Source organism: Platalea leucorodia (genome assembly GCF_965183815.1).
Source record: "Platalea leucorodia genome assembly, chromosome: 3".
Classification (NCBI taxonomy): domain Eukaryota; kingdom Metazoa; phylum Chordata; class Aves; order Pelecaniformes; family Threskiornithidae; genus Platalea; species Platalea leucorodia.
This window is the reverse complement of record NC_138825.1, coordinates 119,970,766-119,988,956: the sequence shown is the minus strand read 5'-3', so window position 1 is coordinate 119,988,956 and position 18,191 is coordinate 119,970,766. Positions and strand designations below refer to the sequence as shown.

The 18,191-nt window shown below is 36.4% G+C and overlaps 1 protein-coding gene across 5 annotated transcripts in view; it reads left to right on the top strand.

Annotated features, from left to right (window-relative positions):
• The window catches only part of ATAD2B (ATPase family AAA domain containing 2B), an 82,786-nt gene that overhangs the window by 30,826 nt on the left and 33,769 nt on the right, over positions 1 to 18,191 (top strand). For all 5 annotated transcript variants that reach the window (XM_082307453.1, XM_082307452.1, XM_082307451.1 and 2 more), the window contains 10 exons: positions 182 to 297; positions 1,076 to 1,250; positions 2,046 to 2,134; positions 3,162 to 3,321; positions 4,277 to 4,367; positions 9,991 to 10,302; positions 14,153 to 14,285; positions 16,222 to 16,408; positions 17,087 to 17,272; positions 17,918 to 18,053. In XM_082307453.1, coding sequence (XP_082163579.1) covers positions 182 to 297; positions 1,076 to 1,250; positions 2,046 to 2,134; positions 3,162 to 3,321; positions 4,277 to 4,367; positions 9,991 to 10,302; positions 14,153 to 14,285; positions 16,222 to 16,408; positions 17,087 to 17,272; positions 17,918 to 18,053 — 1,585 coding nt within the window. The remainder of the gene's footprint in view (positions 1 to 181; positions 298 to 1,075; positions 1,251 to 2,045; positions 2,135 to 3,161; positions 3,322 to 4,276; positions 4,368 to 9,990; positions 10,303 to 14,152; positions 14,286 to 16,221; positions 16,409 to 17,086; positions 17,273 to 17,917; positions 18,054 to 18,191) is intronic.

Sequence of the window (18,191 nt, the reverse complement as noted above, 5' to 3'; positions counted from 1 at the left end):
CATGTGCACAACCAAGAGTTGACTTTCTCAACTTTTTTTACACTTTCAAAATTCAGGGAACTCCTGTTGATCAATGCAATGTTGTTTGTAATTTGTTTTCAAATATGTTGTTTTATAAGTAAAGGTATTTTTGTGGAAAGCTTTTACAATATATGCTTTGTATGCTTTTTTTTCCCCGAAGGTGCGTTTTGATAGTATAGGGGGATTGAGCCATCATATCCTTGCACTTAAGGAAATGGTAGTGTTTCCTCTTCTCTATCCAGAAATATTTGAAAAATTCAAAATTCAGCCACCAAGGTAGGTGTATTTACTCTTATTGTTGTGTTTTTATTTTATTAAACTCTGAAGAATGCTTCACTTGAAAACACATAGGAGATTGATTCTTTCCTTCAAGTGTTTACAGTTCAAATAAACTTACATGTTTGCTACCCCACTTGTCTATCGGAATGTAATAAGCGGGATGAAGAGTTACAAAATTTTTCTTGTGGTAGGAAGGTAAACTTTGTGATTTTGTCAAAGAAAGAATTCCCAAGTGTTCTATTAAGTAGTACCTTGCCTTTTTTTTCCAGTGTGTTATCAAATATTTTACTAAGTCAAGCTAAATGCTGATGTGTTTTTTATAGAAGTAATCTCAATAATGTTATATTATGGTTTTAATATTTATTAATCAGGCATTTTGGTGTGTGATTTAAATGGGTACACATAATCTAAGTAAATTGAAAATTTTGAGATATTTTTGTCATTTAAAGGAAGTATGTCCCTCCAAAGAAGTAACAATAACTGAGTCAAGTATTACCTAAGATTTAATATTTGAGGAGGTATTTAACTAGTGTAAAACAATCCTTTGGGAGCTCAATATGCCTTTGATTAATGTTCTCTACAAAGCAGAGATTTACTGATTTCAAAGCGTAAAACAAACTAAGATTTTATGAAGTCATGTTGAATACACTAAATAATAATACTAGAACTTAAGTCTTTCTTCTCCAGGCTCCCTGTCTTCTTTATAAAATTTGACTTGGAGTTTTTCAGGAGACATAAAATAAGTTTGTGACTGTGTTGATCCATTTATCTTCAGGGGCTGTTTATTCTATGGTCCTCCTGGAACAGGTAAAACCTTGGTAGCTAGAGCTCTAGCTAATGAATGCAGTCAAGGAGACAAAAAGGTGGCTTTCTTTATGAGGAAAGGAGCAGACTGTCTCAGTAAGTGGGTTGGTGAATCTGAACGTCAGCTTCGACTCCTTTTTGATCAGGTTAGAAGAAAATACATATTTTTCATATAATTTCTCTGTATGTTGGCTTTTTTTGTGTTCTAGGCAGCCAAAATTATTTGCAATTGAAACTAAATACCTGTAAGTTTCCATAAATCAGGCAGGATTTGTCTAAGTTACATATTTAGATGAAGAAATAGAGGAATGCTGAGAACAGTTTTTCTTGCTCTGAAATCTGAGACGAGGAAGTCTCTCAACTTGTCCATTAATGAAGCAGACCAAGTAGTTTGAGTAAAAATTGATAAAAATATTTAAATCAGTGAATTTGAATTTGGCTGGCATGTTCAAGATAAATGCTATGCAGGGGAGGATGCAGGATTGCATCTGCTGTGTGTGTATTTTAGTGTCCTTATTTGGCTTGGAAAATGATGGACAGAAGAGAGCATCACATAAAGCAGCGAAATGTGGCTGCTCAAACAAAAGCTCTTTTCAGACACAGATGTCTAAACAAACAGGTTGTGAGCAGATAAGATACAGTTTTCTGTAACCGAGTATAAGATGTCTCAGTTTGTCTTGAATCTCTCCAACACAGTAAAACTGATACACTGGTGCCATCTTGCTTATTCATAGGAGAATGCAGTCTTTTTTGCTTTGTCTGAAACAGTACAGTAGTTGAAAACTCATTTTTATTTTCAGTCTGTACACTTTTTAACAAAGGTGTCTCAATATATGTGTTAGTTTAGCATGTCAATGCTTTGTAAGAAAAACAAACTGTTTTCTGAGTTAATGGGTAAATTATGAATTAACAGTGAATTCAATTTGTTTTTTGCATACCAGGCATACTTGATGAGACCCTCTATAATCTTTTTTGATGAAATAGATGGCTTGGCTCCAGTTCGTTCTAGTAGACAAGATCAGATTCACAGGTAATATTTCTCATATGCTACCTTTATCTTGGTATATACTACATTATCTTGGTAAACTCTTAGGTGTAATTTTACTCAGTTCCCAATAAAGGATTTTACTTTTGCTTAAGCCCACTTACACTAGAAAGGACAGATTGTTGAGGTTTTTTTGGTATCGAAAGTCATCTTCTCAGTTCTTCAGGCAGACTGTAATTTGCTGGGAATCCAGTTGTAGTGGAGATTACCCTTCAGCCACATTATTAACTTAAATATTTCCACAGCTTTCCCTTTGGTTGCTGGTTTTGTTCTGTAAACGGTTTGTGTGGTACCAGCCCAGTAGAATAAACAGTTGAAAAAAAAAATTTATTCTAAAATGAGGAATTGTAATGTTCTGTGAATGAACTGGACACACCTGTGCTTTTGATTCTGGATGGAGTGATGTGCAAACTTAATCTTGAGTTGCTACTTTGTCATTTTTTTAAAGCACTTCTTTACAACAGTTTACTGCTGGCTGAAATTTCTCCTGGCTGCCTTCAATCTCAGTTTTGCTGCACTTTTTATGGCAATGCATTTCATTTTATAGGTGGTGGCATTTGTGTGTACATCTCCCTCCACTCAGCTGAAGGGGACAGGAGGGAAGTTTTGGGGCCAGCAGATTAGGAGGTTATGGAAACATTTGGCTTTCTCTTGATGTGCCTTTCTTCTGCCTGATGCTACAGTTGCTCTGAACAGGACGATGCCTACACTGTTAATAGGAGAGAACTTTTCAGAGCTGCAATAAATGGCTTCCTGAGCTCACATTCCCCAAAACTTTTAAAAGAGGAAGTTTGAATTTGATGTAATCCTTACTGGAGTCATAATACTAAGTATAATAGAGATTGTATCAAAAGGTTCCTTCTTGCTTTGAGACTTGAAACAGTTATGCAACTGTTGGTTTTTTTTTTTTTAACTTAGCTTTTTTTCTTTGACATTATGAATGTTGCAGTTGAAAAAGTAAAAATTCTTGCAGTGTTCCCTACACGTTCTTTTTTTGAAAACTCTCTTTTAGCTCTATAGTGTCTACTCTTCTTGCCCTCATGGATGGACTGGATAATAGAGGTGAAATAGTTGTAATTGGTGCTACAAACAGACTGGATTCTATAGATCCTGCACTCAGGAGACCTGGTCGCTTTGACAGGGAATTTCTTTTCAACTTGCCTGATCAAAAGGTAAAACTTACAAAGGAGATTTATTAATAAACATTTCTAGCATATTAAATATTTGAATGCACGACAACCAAGCTTATGAAATAAAAATATTCATTCTTACTTGTAAGAATGTTTAATTTTAGAAAGAGATTTTTAATAAAAACGCATTGTGTACATGAAGTTGTATCGAACTTCAAATCTTCAGCATATAGTTAAAACTAAACAGAGAGGTAAATTGTTCACATTAAACTGAATTGCTTATCTAAAAACTGTGGGTTTGTATGGATTTGTATAATAAGCCGTAACTATTGGGGTTTTGGAAGTTACAATAACAGAAAATAGCTTTATTACCATGCAGATGGCTAAGCACATAAAAATTGTACATGCAAAGCCAGACGTTATCATGTTGGCAACAGGAACATTTCAGTTCTTGTTCTAGACTTCTATAAACTCAGCCATAATATTTCATTAATTTATACTTAAAATTAAATTTACTTTGCATATTGATAGGTGTATTGGATTCTATAGAATTTTAAATGACGTAGTTTTGGAATTCATCTGCATGTACTATGCTACTCAGCAATAAATTAATTGGTGAGGCATTTGACAGTAGAAGCTGTGAATCATAGGTGCAGCAATTAAAAATTAAATTATAAAATTATGATAATTCCTAATAGAACATGAGTTTTGATCAGTTTATGTGTAATAATGTTGTTGATTAAACAGCAATTAAAATGTGTAACGGGTATACTGAAAAAATTGCTACTTATATGAAATTAAAAAAGAAGGGAAAACCTTACTCTTGAGACTTTTGAGTGCTAAGTTCTATTCTATGCATCTCAGTGATGGGTCAAGAACAGGTAAAATAACTTTCTATTCCCATGAACAAATAATATTTATGTCTAAAATATTATGACATGGATTTGGCTTGCTAATTTTGATCTCTTTCTTTTTTTTTCTTCTTTTTTAAAATCAGGCACGAAAGCACATTTTACAAATTCATACCAGGGATTGGAACCCCAAATTGTCAGATCCTTTCTTAGGAGAACTGGCTGAAAAATGTGTTGGTGAGTGTTATGATGTTAGTACTTTCACTATAGATGCTTTCTCTTCTGTGTAAAACTTTGAAAGTGTGTTAAATGTATCAGGATATTTTATTATTTTTACCTTTCTAAACTTCTGTACTTTCCACAACATTCTTGTAATAACAAAATACGCTTCTGTCTTACTAAAACACAAAACGAGTAGCTAGTAGTTGTTTGAAAATACAATCATGTTTCCTTTCTGTAACATCACTGTCCTTATATTGGATGCATACCCACAAAGAGAAGCAAAATGAAGTGGGAATTGGAATCTTTGGGTAGACTTCCCATTAAAATAGTATATTACAGAAGCGATAGGGAGACTTGGGGTTTTTCTCTGTCTATTTATGGAGGGAAAAAAATATCAGTACTTTGTTTTTTTTGTGTTTTCTTTTTTTTATTTTATTTTATTTTTATTTTTACTGACTGGCATGCTCTCCTCTGACAGAAATCCAACAAACTAACCAGCCTTTCTAGAGATGAATTTTTTTCCAGACTGCTAGCACAGAACAACCCCAAAGTGTAGATACAGGCAGGGGGGGGAAAAAGCACCACACCATGAGTACATTAAATATACCTTTGGAGCGCCCAAAGACCTGCTGTACTGAATGGAGGATGGTTGTTCAAGATAAACCTGCTGCTTAAAAGCTAATCAGAAATAAACCCAAATATTTTTATAGTGAATTTAACAGAGGAAATGACCCTAAAACACACACCACAATCTCTTCTCAACAATTTGTCATGCAAAGATACATCCTCTGTCAGTCATCTGCTTGGACAAGCACTGAAGTTCTCAGAAAAAGGACAGTCTCAAATATCTGTGCATTGGAATCCATCATCAGAGAAATAAGAACTTTAAATTGAACATCAGTCCATTCAGTCAGCTACAGTACATCCGAATTATCCTCTTCATCCACAGGGACATCTATCATCGAAGCAGCATCCCTCCGCTTTTGATGCACAAAGACCTCAACATCTTCTGGTGAGGAGAAAACATAACTATCCAGCAAACTCCAGTTTAAGCTTTGCCGGGTATAAGAGAGCATGTGCCAAACCCATTTCATGTAAATTCTGCTTGATTTGTGCAAAGATGTGGTGCTGCTTAGTGGGAGAGAGGGGAATAGATGGGATAAAACCCAGTTGTTTCTTTGAAAATTCACCATATTTTTGCATTGAGAACACAGCTATGTATTTTAAAATTTCAGACCATAGGCAAAGCTGTTTGTAGGTTTGATTGGAAGATGTTCTTTGTGCTCAGTAAAGCCTGTCAGTTCTGTGGAAAAGTCAGCTAACAAAAAGAAATACCCTTTTCTATTTTCTTTGGCTTTCCTACTGTCCAACTACTGTGCACTTTAATGTCTCCATTCTGTATCTTGGAATTTAAATGTTTCCATACATCCAAGATTAAAACCTTTTTACTATTACAAAGACTTTTTAAAACAGCTGAAATAAGACTGGTTTATCTTCTTCGTCTTGAGATTACCTCATCATTTTTATAAGTGAAATCTGCAGCAACTAATTATTTAAACAAACTTTCCAGGTTCTTTGTGGCCATTGCAAATCGGACTCATTGGCACACTTGTCACATTGATATGGTATATAGTGGTCTGCTATTTCTTTAAAAGCAAACACACACACACAAACACCCTCCCCCCCAAACAACACCCCCAAGTCAAGGCTGCCTAGACTCAACAGGCTTTTTGCACAGCATGGTTTATGCCTCTCTCCAGTTCAGCAAACTTGGCAACACTTAACTACGAGCGTATGGATCCTAACAAAGAAAACTGCTGAAATACTACCAAAGTAAATGACTTTGGGGAAGCAGGTGTATGTGCAACTTGGAACTTTTTAAGATCCAGGGGTGTAATTATAAGAAAAATTAAAGGGAAAAGCCCCAGGACTTGCAAAAAAAAAAAAGGTTATTTCCTGAGGGTTGATTTTTTTTTTGTCCCAGGTGTTTTGGATTACATACCTTTTAGGAGATTTCGGTGCATGTGAGAATTAAAGAACCCACTTCACCGAATGGCTGCATGACTGCAATGTATGTGAGACAAAGTGAAGCGGCTTGGGGAGAGCATGGAGTTGCTCAGAAGACCACACACTGATGTCTTCTAAATTTTCCATATGTCTTATAAACCTTCCATAAACTCAAGTAATTATTATGTTTTTTCTCCTTACTGGAGATGGGTCCCAGATATCCTGAACTTTATAAATCCTTTATCTCTTGTGCTTACTACATTGTTCTGAATGATAAGTTTCTGTAGGTAGAGAGACTGTTACCTATTAACTCAGTCTTGTAGGAAACAAAACGTATTAGCAGCCGAAAAAGTGTGAAGTCCTCCATCTGTCACCTTGCAGATGAATCTTTCTACAATGTAATAAGGGTTATTTAAATAATGTTAAATAGAATTGTAAAGAAGAAAACTGTCACGTTCAAGATGCCTGTTAAAAATACTCTTATTCTGTGCTTACTATTGCAGGAGTATTTTGTGGCAAAATGGTGTCTTGTTAGATTTTTCTTTCCCATCCTAATGTAATGATGAAGGGGAAAGTTTTGGCATTAGTGTTTATTTTTTTTTTTTCACAATTTAAAAAAAAAAATGTAGTAGTTATTTTTAATTTCTGTCATCATGCTGAGCTGTTTGCTAACTCCCTTTCCCTGCAGTCCATTTTAGGAGTCGTAGGGAGTTGCACCACATAAATTGGAAGAAGTGGTCGAGGTTGTCCATCTATACATTTCACCCTGTTCAGTAGCAGTTTGTTGTAGGTTTTTAGGGTGGATCTTAGGCAGAAGAAGCTTTGAAGAGGACAATTTCTGCACAATAGAGGTGGAAGAGTATGGCTTTAAAATTTCAGTGATCAAAGTGCATTCTTTGGTAACCTACATGGGAATCCACTTGTTTGCTGTCCTGCTCTTTGAAAGTTGTACTTTGAAAATGTTTAGCAGAGGGTGGTGGTGATGGGTAGAACAAAATGGGCTACTTGACAAGAATACTTGTTTTGTGCTAAGTTAAGGTGTGCCAGTACATTTTGCCTGCTAAATGATCCATCCTTTCAGTTCCTTCAAAAATGGAAGCAAATGCACTGAACCTTGGTTTTACATTATAGTGACAATTTGGGCAAAAATAAATTCAGGTTATTTACGGTTGGCATGATACATTTTATTTTGCTTTGACAATACTTTACTCATGTTTTTCTCCCTCTTAATCAGTGTGCATTTACTTCTTAGAAATAAAAAGATCTTTATGTTTCACAAGATACAGGATTTTTGCAGTTTTTCTGTCACTGAAATGGATGTACAGTATGCACAAGAGAGTTCCTCAAAAAGAGACACCAATTATTAGTCTTCAAATGTAATTGCTCCTGAGAAATGAAAAGTAGAAATGGAGACTAATTGTGTATCTGTTCACCTGAGAATTTAATTTTAAAAATAGGCTACAGGCTATTATTTCCTAATTTTGCAATTCTTTGGAGATGTACAAGCGGTGATTAAAATGACTGTTAGAAAGTGATATTACAGCATTTATTAATAGAAAAATTGGAAAGGATATAGCTCCTGAGCTGCTGAATCTTTTGTCATGAAGATACTAAACGAGTTTTTAAGGTGACAGGTATTCAGGGTGCTATATATCTCTAGCACATCTTTGATTTAAGCTTTGGTTTAGTGCCTCCCGAATTTTTTGTTTAATCCAGTATGCTTGTTAGATGAGAAGTGGACCAATTTAAATGGGAACGTGGTACCTGATACTGAAAGAACAAAGCAGAATTTAGAGGAAAAACCTTGGTTTTGATTTCTCTGATGCACCTGTAGCTATTGTCTAATGGGTTCACGTGGTTGATGGAATGCCTGCATGGGTTGATTTCATGATGGGGGTTAGTTAAAAGAAAAATAACAACCTTACTGCTGAAAATAATTAGTTGCCTATTGATTAATATAGTGGATGTATTTGAACGTATTTCAAATGTTGTGTGTATTTATTTTAAGGTAATTTGTGAATGTGAATTGCTACATACTTTTTAGATAACAGTCACAGTGTGCTCATCAAGTTCACACAATTAGAGCTACTAACCTTTTTATAAAACTGGAAAGCTTAGTTTGAAAGTTGAAGAAGGAGTGTAATATTTATGGTGATCTTCCATTGGGTTTTTTTTGCGTTTTAAAAATTATTTTTAAGTATATATGAGAAACTCGGGCAGAATTTGAAGTCTCAGCTGATTGAAGTCAACTTTATAGCTGAAAAGTTGGTATCTTTTATTATTATCCCCTAGATTTATATATCTGAAAGATGGGGATGGAAAATTGTCTCTCTTTTGTATTAATTGCTTCCTTTTTTATTTTTCGACACTGTGCGTGGAATGAGCTTTGTTCCTTGTTGCTGTATGGATTTTGTAAAAATATGTGTGCCAGGAGCACTGAGAGAGAGAAACAAGGCAGGCTTCAGTTTTGGGACACGGTACTGTCAAAAGACCAATACAAAAAGAGAGTAGAAAAAGTGCAAATGGTGTTAAGACCTGGCGGGGAGGAGCAAGTCTGGTTAAAAAAAAGTTGATCGAGAATAATTTAAGTAAAGAATTGATTAATTAGCTTCTATAAATGCTGTGTTGCAAATCCATGAACTTTTATGTGGCAATACCTCAGTGCAATACGTTTTCCTATAGTGACTATAATTCTCTAAAAGAGTTTTCCCACTGGCATAATGTTTTACATTTTTTGAAAGATAGGAGCTATGGTGCTGCAAAATATGGTGGCATATTAATGTCTCTCGCTGAGAGATATGGAAAAATTTGAAATCTAATTTCTAGCTCTGGGGAAAAACCCCAAACCATTAGTACTGCAAAAGACACAGAGATATTAAGTGTCTCAGTATTCCATAATTATCAGATCTGTGTTTTTCAGTAATGATGGTTAAGCAATTATAGGTGGCCACCTGTAGATACTTATGAAGCTAGGCTAAATTAAAACTCTAATGCTTTTTAATAGTTTTTCTACTCTTTTGATTATATTAGTAAAATTATGAAACTGTAAAAAGTCCGAGATGTTTTTCTTGATAGTAAAAGTTCACCTTTTTAACAAGAGGTTTCATCTCTTCCATATTCTATTCATGAAACATTTTTCTTTATACTGTTCATTTTCTCAGTCTGTAAAAGTTTAGAGTCGGTGATATTCAGCCAGTATAACAAAATTACTTTGCTATTAAAAAAATATATTAATGTAGAGATATTGAAGTAAGCTAGTTACTTGCCTGTTAACATTGCACACATGCTTTAGACAATATTAAGGAAAAAGAGCGATGACTGACCTATCACCCTGGGCTGAAAATACACTATGTATCGCACTATATAGTGAAAACGTAGGTGATTTTAACTTCAATGTGGAATTCATGTCTTACTATATTTCAATATACCTGTACATAATTTTGTGGTACACAACACCGTCACGGAATTATGACCTGATACCTTTTGGCAGATGCTTTGTGGACCTTGACAATTAAGTATTAGTGATTTTTTTTTTTTTTTTTTTATTTTTTTTAGCTTTAGGCATGTTTGAAATATATGTAGCACAGCAATGCTATTTCATGGAAGATACTTCTGTTTTTGTGTGCACTAGGGTACTGTGGAGCTGACATAAAAGCACTTTGCACTGAGGCTGCCTTGATTGCCCTGAGACGACGCTATCCCCAGATTTATGTGAGCAGTCAGAAACTACAGCTTGATGTTTCTTCAGTAGTTCTCAGCGCACAGGATTTTTATCATGCAATGCAGAATATTGTGCCTGCTTCCCAACGTGCCGTGACATCTTCAGGACATGCGTTATCTCCTGTGATCAGACCACTGTTGGAACGTACCTTCACTAACCTTCTTGAGGTTTTACACAAAGTGTTTCCTCATGCTGAATTTAGCCAGGGTGACAAAAGTGAAGGTATGTGGGTTGAAGGTGTTTGGGTTTTTTGGTTTTTTTGGGGGGGTTTTTTGCAAATGCTGTTTCAATTTGGAAATATTTCTGGCTTTCTTGTATTGCTGGCCTTAAATCTGATGTGTATTTGGTTCAGTGCTGTTAGCACGTAAATACAATTTGCTTGGTTGTTGCTTAATTATTTTTGCTGATTCCAAGTCGCTGTGGAATTTAATAAACTGAGCTATCTAGACCAAGATCCCATAGGTGCGAGTGTCATCTGAAAAAAGGAGAACCCCCAAGTAATTTACAGTTTAGATATCAGAAATAATGGGGCATAATCAGATGGCGGAACAAAAGAAAATAGTGAGATAATGTTGCTCGGTGTGTTAGGACCTGAAACTGTGGCTTTTGTCTTGAGTGTCAATTAGCTGTCGCCGGTCCTTTGCTCGTTGATGGTGCAGAAGCAGGCTGCGAAGGAGCGCTGCGGGGAGCTCGCAGCTCAGCAGGCGAGGCTGTGGTTAGCCGCGGTACCGGAGCCTACGGAGCGGGCATCGACTGGTTAAGGAGAAAGTCCTGAGGCTTCCCTCCCCTTGAGCTGGCCTGATGCGCCTGATCCTCTGGGTGGATTCTGCTGGCTTAGCAAGTGGAGAACTATTTGCTGTTTTGTCAAGTTAGCTTTTTGCCAAATTAGTGAGTAAAATCAACTCACTAAGGGGTCAGCTGTATGCCAGAACCCTGCTGCGATGGGAGCAATGCGAGTGCGTTGAGGAAGGAGGGAATAAGAAGGAATGCGACTGACTGTTTTGACTGGCAGTGAGTCAATAGGTTCTGGGTTTTTTTACCCAGCTGTTCTCTGAGACGTACTTTAATCGTTACCCTGGTCATTTCTTGGAAGTTAAATGTTGAACAAGATATCTTGGTTTTCATACCTACTTATTCTGGCATACTCTTTCCTACTGTTCTTATCTGGGATCACTGCCCCTCCTCCCCCCAACTCTGTAAACAGTACTTGTGGTTGTGTGTGATTAACTTGAAAGTCGCCCAGTCATAAAGCAAATCTGTGACAGCCATGACTTTCTTGTCATTCCTATTCCAGAGCACTCTTTCAGACTGCAGCCCAGGCAGCTTAAGCTGATCCTTGTGCTGGCTGCTGCGTTCCTCCAGCCCAGCTGTGCATTTTTGCTCTATCCCTTGCACTTACTTTAGAACATCAGGCCCTTTGTTAAACCATTTTAGCCAGCAAACTCATCCAAAAATGATGTATTTTGTCAGGTTAGTTTTCTGCTGACTGTAGGATAGCTGGAGGTTTTAACGAGTGTTGGAGCTGGCATGAGATGGGGCCTGGGAGCATGTGGTGGTGGGTAGGGGGAGGTGAGCTGGCTTGCAGCTGCAGTTAGATCGTATTAGGCTCCCTCGATCCTATTAGGCTCTCGTAACCAAAGTTGTTTAAGATGGTGAAGTCTCTCTGTATACTGTTGACCTGTTGGTAATGCCCAATTTAGAGATTGTCATTATTGTTGAAGAATTGAATTAGGTGTGCCTGTGTTTGCTGTAAAGTTCTAGTTCAAAATATTTTCTTTGGTTACATTCTTTATATTCCTATTTATTTCTACTCATTATTGCTAGCAAAGTGAGTTTGGAAGCGTTCATTGAGTTAAATAGTAGTTTTACTAGATAATTCTGCTTCTATGGTTACTTTTAAATGTTTGTAGATAATTGATTTTGAAGCTATAAGAACTAAGGTTTCTTTTGAAGTTTCTTCTGTACCTTAGTTTTTCTTTTTACCCTCTTAAACCCAAGAAAATATTGAATAATAAGCTTAATCTGTGTTAAAAACAGCAAAATCCACTTTCATGTACGATGATTTTAAATGTAAATGTAGGTTACACACTAGGGCTTCAGGGTTTTGTTTTGTTTTGTTTTTTTAATTCAGAGCCAGGTATATGGCAGGTGCTTAGTGGTGCACTTACAGTCTGCAAATCTAGTTTTCTACATGTCTTTGCAGTTCACTAATGATTCCTGTTTCTCATAGTTCCGTGACTCAGACGCTCAAGCGATGTCACAGAGCCTTAATGGTTGGGGTTAAAAGATGGGCTGACTTTTTTAATAATTGTGTATTTTAGGAAGCAAAAGCTGTGTCCAGTGCATGAGCATAGGACATGTGCTATGGGTCTACGTTTGGTATAGCAAAATTCTGCCTGTTTGAGGACTGCAGTGAGCCAAGAATTAGGAGGCCTGTGTCCAGCTGATTTGAAGGCCTCTATCCTTGCCCAGAGCTCAATGTGTTTAGCAGTTTCTGACCTGCTTTTTCTTGCTATGGACTAGCTTTTGGCCACTGGTTGCGGTCTGCAAGCCTTTTCTATCTTTGCTCTCTGAGGAGTGATGTCAGGTGTGTGACTGCATCATGCATTGCCAAGGGGTGTGACATGTCCTCATCCCATACCCATCATTCCTGCCCAGCCTACTCTGAATCCAGTTTCTTACATCACGCAGCCAATTAAGGGAACCTTTGGTGTCTCTTAACAATTTTTCCTGGGATCATATGTCTAGATGCACAGCCCTTAGATGGCGTCTCTGTCTAACACTTAACACCGCCTTTAAGTTGATTCTTTTGTCCCGTGGTAGCGGTGTGATCAGTGTAGTGGTACCTGGGCCGTGGCTTCATGTAAATCAGGCAAATCATGTGGGGGTCCTATGTTTGAGAATAACACTTAGATCTCACTGTGTTTCGCTTTCATTTCACAGCAGTCTATTTTTCTAAGTGGCTTTGGCCAACTTGGGCTACTGTTAGGATGCCCGGTGGCTGGCCTGGGCAGCGGTGTGCTGCAGGGACTCAGGGCTGCTCTCAGAAATGCTGCCCATCCATGGCAGAGCATGTTGTTCCTCAGGAGACCCGGCCTCTGCGCTGCTCTTACTGTACAGCTGAGCGGCTGTGACCATTTTCATCCCATCGTTGCAGACTGATTTCTCTATAGCAGTGAGAGCGAGTGGCTTGCTTAGGGTAACATCGACTAAACTCCTTTCCTGGGCCAAATAAAGATCTTGTAGCAGTTTCTTTCTCATTATCAAATTGCAGCAGTCTACTCTTAATCCTTTTGCAGCTCTGGTAGCTAATTTAGCTGTACCTCATTTTCAGCTGTCAACCGATTGTTTTGGTTTAGTGCCATATTTGTATTTTTTTGCAGTTGTTTGTCCCTGCAGTCTGTCTTTTGAATGTAATCGGTCTTTTAGCTTTTTGTTTCTGAATGTCTATATAGAAAGTACTTCAGTTCATTATACTACTATATTAGCAAAGGAATTAAAATAGATTAAGTTACAGTATGTGATCGTGGAATGAATTGAACTGGTTTTGATAAAAAGTAATTTGATATTCTTTGGCAGATTATCCAAGGGTGGAAAACAGTTCTTCATAAACATACATTATCTAGGTAGTCGTGCTGAGAATAATTTTGTAAGAAGTGTACCTGTGAAAATTTGGGCACTTAGAGCAAATAAATAAGTACAAAATTCTATATAGTCTGAGCAATTACAGATTTTATAACTTTATGCTTGAAAAACCTCTAGCTGTGAAATAAAACCAAAGGAAGCATTTCATAACAAGTTAAACATTTGTTGTATTCGTGAAGTTGTTCTGCTTAGTTTAAAAAATTAATTGTAATTATGATTAGACTTCTACAATATTTAATTTGTTTTGGTTTTTGAAGTAATAAGTACTTAGTATTCTGTGCTCTGATATTTAGACAGTTTTAGCTCATTTTTTCTACATTTGAAAATGTGTTATAATGTACATGAAGAAAATTGTAATGTCTTGTCTTGTTTGTTGTGTGTGTACTTAGAGGTGATAAGGTACTAATTAATATATTTCTTGGAACAGATGTACCAAGTCTAATATTAGATGATAGTGAAGATGAGAATGCTTCATCAATTTTTGAGACAAGCTGTCACTCAGGATCACCAAAGAAACAGTCATCAGCTGCTATACATAAACCCTACCTTCATTTTACAACGTGAGTGTTTCTCTAAAGGCTCATATAACCAGATAGATAAAACCATGAAATTTTTACATCAGGAGAGGTAACAACAATAATCTTTTGCTTTGCGGTGGCAATGGTGTTCTATAATAGAAACATATAAGTGTATGGACAAGAGTTTTAGATGTGTGAATGATCTTAGGAAAGGCCACATCCTAGACGCAGTAATTGGAAGTATTTTGCAACAGAGAGGTGTAGCTTAGAAGTAAGGATGTTAGCAGCAGTTCTTAATTGTAACAAACTGTTTTGATTTGAAAGATTAAGAACTGGGAAGAGAGGTACGTAGGAAGATTTTGGAGAGGTTGTCTGCTTTTTCTTAGTCTAACATATTGTTGAGCTTCAGTGTATGCAGCTGTTTGGATGTGTTACATAATGAATGCATTCAGCATTTCTAACGTCTTTTTTTCATTGTTTTTCATGGAAAGTTTTGGGAAAATGGGAATTCAGAAAGTGTGTGAAATTTGGATGAGTCTTTCCCGTATGAATTGGACTGGCTACAGTAATTAACAGTAATAAACTAACACTTCTTTGTATTAAGAATAGTTTTAGACTACTTTGTGATGGGTTCTGCAGGGAGCTTGCTAAATAGTGAAAATGAGGTTAGGAAAACTGTTCAGTAGTAGTACTGTTTAGTAGAGCCATCTTGTGGAAAACTGCTAAAACTTTTGTGCTAGAGTGATGCCAGAACAGCATTTACGGAAATCTAAGCTTAAAAATAAGGATTTAAGTTCAAACAGTTTGAGGTACATAGTCAAGTATTTTAATGCTGAATTTTAGCTTTTGTTGTGAGGGCAGGAGGGGGAACTCAAAACCAAAACAACAATATGTTTGTGTGGATGTGTGTCTAAATAAAATAATCTCGAAAAGTATGTCTATTTTTGTAAAGCATGTAAGCCCCCCTTGATCTATCTTTCTGAGCATATTTGATTGCTATTCATGTGTGTAACCTCCACCACAGAACTGAAAAGCCAAAGGTCAGCAATGTTCATAGCTGTTACAAAATATTTAACCTGAAATAAAACCAGCCAGTCTTGTTTCACTGCCCGAGCTGATTGGTATGCAGATAAAAATGCCTTAATGAGAGCAAATGCAAATTAATTAAAAAACTTTCTTGTTTCCGTTTATAGAAAATGGATTATGAAAAGACTTTTAATGGAAAAACCTAATGCTTCTCTCTTCATGTCTCACTTGTCCCCAAAACAGGGCAAAACCCCCCAAAACAAACAAATAAAGAAAAACCGAAAAAATCCTTGTATGTACTCCTTAGGATTTCTTCTTAACCGCGAAAACAAAAAATAAGTCTACCTTTGCAGTTTTTCATTTAAAAATCTTTCTTCTGTCTGGGAATCTACTGAATAGAAGCATATGAATATGCTAAAATAGAAGATGAATAGTGATTTTATTCAGTCCTACTTCAGGTCCTATTTCTTAAACAAAGTGTTGACATGTTAGGTGGTTCTTGGAAATCCTGGGTAGCACTTTAAGGGATGAATGTATTGACCTGGGATTCCCGAGGCTGCTGAAGAGATGCTTTGGTAGTTAGGACTGAACCTAGACATGATTAAATAGATATCTTCACTGGAAGTCCATTAAGTCTTCTTATATGATCAAGGGATTGTTTTAAAATAAACTGCTTATAGTCAAAGTTTTCATGAATTTAATATGTACACAGCTTTGCACAGATGAGTTTGAATTAAATTGTTGTGAAATCAAAGAATAGGCAAAGCCTGGGTTATTGAGACTTTGAGTAGTGTTTAGATATACTAGAGTTAGTTGAATCATTTAAGGGTATTGTAGGAAACTGTTATCCATTACTGAAGGTTTTTTGGATTCTAAAAATCTTACTTTATGTATCCATCCATTAATAACATCAGCATGTTAATTGTATTTTGTAACTGTTGTTTTGCTGCAGGTCAGCTTATCACCAGCCAACCTCTTACAGACCAAGATTACTGCTATCTGGAGAGAGAGGTTCGGGTCAGACTTCGCACCTTGCTCCAGCACTATTGCACACTCTTGAAAAATTCTCTGTACACAGGCTAGATCTGCCAGCACTTTATTCAGTCAGTGCCAAAACGCCTGAAGAATCGTGTGCACAGGTGACATTTCAGATTCTCTTGTAATGAGTAAATGAGGTAATTCTGGAACAGAATTAGTTGCATCAATATAAAGCCAGCTAACTGGAATGTAACTTAAAAGCCAGGTTTTCACAAGCTCCCTCTATTTTCATGTTTAAAAGAAAGGGGTCCCTAGAGGGTGATCAAGATCTCTCTGCTGACTAGTGGGAGTAATTACATTTTTAACTTGCCCCCTTGGTCCCATACCTAATGTCAAGTAAGCTTAATCTGGGTATTCAGTTCCTGATTTTCATTTTATTAGCTTGCGTATAAATTGGTGTGCTGTGGTTCTAGGTTCATTTACTTAGTTTAAAATGTTTTAGGTTTCGAAACAGTTTGTGGTGGATTTTGCATGGATTGCAAACCAGTTTAATTTTCATCTTGATTGTTCAGCCTTAGCAAGCTTTTAAAACATATATGACAAGTAGTTGTTTTGTAGTCTCTCTAGCACATTGATATAAAATAATTGAATGATACAGCTAACAGTCACAAACACTTGTTTAGAAAGCCTTTATCATTAGATAATTTTATTTTACTGGAACATTTGTATATAAAATACCACAAACATGAGTCATTTCCTAGTCCACAAGAATTGTATTACTCACAAGTGATAATAACAATTAGTTTCTTAGTTTAAATACCACTGTTTCTTTTAATTAGATCTTTCGTGAAGCTCGAAGAACAGTACCAAGTATTGTTTACATGCCTCATATTGGTGATTGGTGGGAAGCTGTCAGTGAAACTGTGAGAGCTACTTTTCTAACTTTGCTGCAAGATATACCATCTTTCTCCCCTATATTTCTACTGTCTACCTCTGAGTCCATGTATAGTGAATTGCCCGAAGAGGTAAGTTTAACGTGGAAGGAGGCGTTGTTAGGGAGTTTTGTGCTCTTCAGAATGTTTTGATCACGTAAAAACATTCTGTTTTGCACTGGTTTTCTAACTTAATTTAAAATATGTGAAACTGAAAATATAATATTAATTAAATGTTTGTAATTTTCTTTAATGAGGGATGTATGTCCATATTACTGATTTTCATAATCGCCATGCTGCTTTGCTGAGAAGACAAAATTGTTCATTTTGTCAGTTGTTCGTTTTGACAAATTGCTCCAGTGTAATTAAATGCAGATTTAGTCTAAAGGCCTAACCTTTAGCTTTATAACCTCTGAGGTTCAGGATGGGCGAGAGGAGTTCCTATTTTTTTCCTCAACATTTTCTTTGATTCCCCCACCCTTGTCTGTTCTCTTTTCACTGCAGAGATGGCCATTGTTAGGATCATGGGATTCTGCAAATTTAGTTACTACAGAAAGTTCAGTGAAAATTACAAGTATTTGTTTTTCCTAGACTGTGTACACAGCTTTGGGTGGAGTTTACTATCTTCTCTCATGTGGCTAATTTTGAAAAGTTTATGACTAGTGTTTTATTGTGGTCATTAATCCTGTATTTTGAGTTGGGGCTCAATTTTCATATGGCTTTTTTTTTTTTCTTTAGGTGAAATGTATTTTCAGAATCCAGTATGAAGAGGTTTTTTATATTCAAAGACCAAGTGAAGAAGACAGATTGCGATTTTTCAAAGGGTTAATTCTTGATGAGGCAGCAATGCCCCCACCAAGAAGGAAACAGGCTGGTAAACTAAGTTACAGTAAAACCAATAATAATGTGACCTGAATGTTTTTTCTTTTGTGATATTTTCCTTTTTCAAAAGGTGTGGGTAAATGGCAGTTAGTGTAATTAGCGTTTGACAGGGTTAATCAGTGCCCAGAAT